This window comes from Fulmarus glacialis, unplaced genomic scaffold (assembly GCF_000690835.1).
Source record: "Fulmarus glacialis isolate BGI_N327 unplaced genomic scaffold, ASM69083v1 scaffold30377, whole genome shotgun sequence".
In the NCBI taxonomy this organism is placed as follows: Eukaryota; Metazoa; Chordata; class Aves; order Procellariiformes; family Procellariidae; genus Fulmarus; species Fulmarus glacialis.
Window position 1 is genome coordinate 441 of NW_009221769.1, and position 1683 is coordinate 2123.

Below are 1683 nucleotides of genomic sequence, written 5' to 3' on the forward strand. Positions count from 1 at the left end.
GGTCTCATCTGCTCTGCATCCGCACGCCCGCTGCTCCGCCATTGCTAACACATCCTTACTCTGCAGGCCAACAGGACGCAGGCGCTGAATTACGGCTGTATTGTGGCGAACGCGGACACGCAGGAGGTACTGGAGGGTGTCGGGGAGCCGGGCATGGCGTGGGCAGTGGGTGCTGCCCTGCCTGCGTGGGCGCATGTTCCCAGCATGCCACAGAGGGTGTGATGCTGGGTGTGGGTGCTGCACCCCAGGACTCACATCTCTTCCCTCACTTCCAGGTCCAGCACTACGTGGAGAAGCCCAGCACGTTTGTCAGTGAGATCATTAACTGTGGCATCTACCTGTTCACACCTGCCATCTTCCAGCACATCGGCGAGGTCTTCCAGAGGAACCAGCAGGAGCTAGTGCTGTGAGTGCCTCTCTCTACCCCGTGTCTCTCCCACCCCACTGTTTCCCAGGGCTGCAGCGGCACGCTCATCCTCCATTCTTTCTCTATCTTCTCTCCTCCTCTGCCATCACTCACTTGTTTCCTGGTCCTGCACCAGCTGTCCTTACCTTGGGTAAGTCTCCCTCTGTGTCTGCACTGGCTGCTCTCTGGGCTGGATTGTCCCTAGCGATAACCATGCTTTCCTCCCTGCTCCAGACCGCTCTGCAAGGCTGCTCTTTCCTCTGCTCCACTCCTGGCCAGCTTGAGACACCCCCCTCTCCCTTCCTCTCCTCCCACCCCATCTTCATTGAGCTGCGGACAATGGGCTGAGCAAGCGTTTCACCTGGGAATGCTCTGCTCCTGCCTCCAGCTCTCTGCACCAGCAACCTGTCACCTGGCATCTCTGCCACCACCCAAGCAAAAAGCCAGCTGTGCAGGGCTCTGGAGTGGGGACAAGATCCATCGCTCGTACACCCACTAGGCTGGATGGGGCTCTTGCACCATCAACTTCTGGCTAAGAGCTTGTTTCAGCTGGCAGAGCCCTGTCCCTCTGCCACTCGGGGGCTCAGCAGGGCTGGGCAGGCCTAGCCTGATGGCTGGGGCTGTCCCCACCTTTGGAGAGAAGTGCATGGCTAGGAAGGAGTCCAGGAGCCCCCAGATTTGGGGAGGGTAGCTGCTGGGGTACCTGGCTGAGGCCATGACTGGCGTGGGTGTCTAACTGGCCTCTCGCTTGCAGAGAGGAGAGCTCCAACGGCTGGCAGCGTGCAGAAGTGATCCGTCTAGAGCAGGACGTTTTCACGGCGCTGGCTGGGAGCGGCAAACTCTATGTCGACAAAACTGATGGCTTCTGGAGCCAGATCAAATCGGCAGGGTAAGGGCTGGGGCTAGAGCTGGCACAGCAGGGGCATCGAGCGGTCTGTACCAGAGATGTGAGAGGAGGGTGCCCAGGCAGGGCCCTGCAGGTGGGTGGGGGTGCTGAATTCAGACCCTCCTCTGCCTCTGGTAGTGCCAGAGAGGTAATAACAATTGTTTGCTTTTCGTCCCCCAGCTCTGCTATCTATGCCAGCCGCCTTTACCTGAACCAGTACAACAAAAGCCACCCGGAGAGGCTGGCCCCGAACAAGCCTGGAGGCCCTGTCATCCGAGGTACCCCTCTGACACCCCCGACTGCCTTGGGGGCTGCTCTGTGTGGGGACAGGGCTGCCTTGGGAGGAATTGGGACCCATGGGCAGGACCTCCCCTGATCCAAGAGGCAGGGG

General features: G+C 60.1%; 1 protein-coding gene across 1 annotated transcript in view; it reads left to right on the forward strand.

Annotated features, from left to right (window-relative positions):
• The window catches only part of GMPPA (GDP-mannose pyrophosphorylase A), a gene marked incomplete at its 5' end in the record, with an annotated part of 2759 nt that overhangs the window by 294 nt on the left and 782 nt on the right, over positions 1-1683 (forward strand). Inside the window, 5 exons of the mRNA XM_009581232.1 lie at positions 67-126; positions 276-406; positions 543-557; positions 1161-1295; positions 1473-1570. Of these exons, the coding sequence (XP_009579527.1) occupies positions 67-126; positions 276-406; positions 543-557; positions 1161-1295; positions 1473-1570 (439 nt within the window). The remainder of the gene's footprint in view (positions 1-66; positions 127-275; positions 407-542; positions 558-1160; positions 1296-1472; positions 1571-1683) is intronic.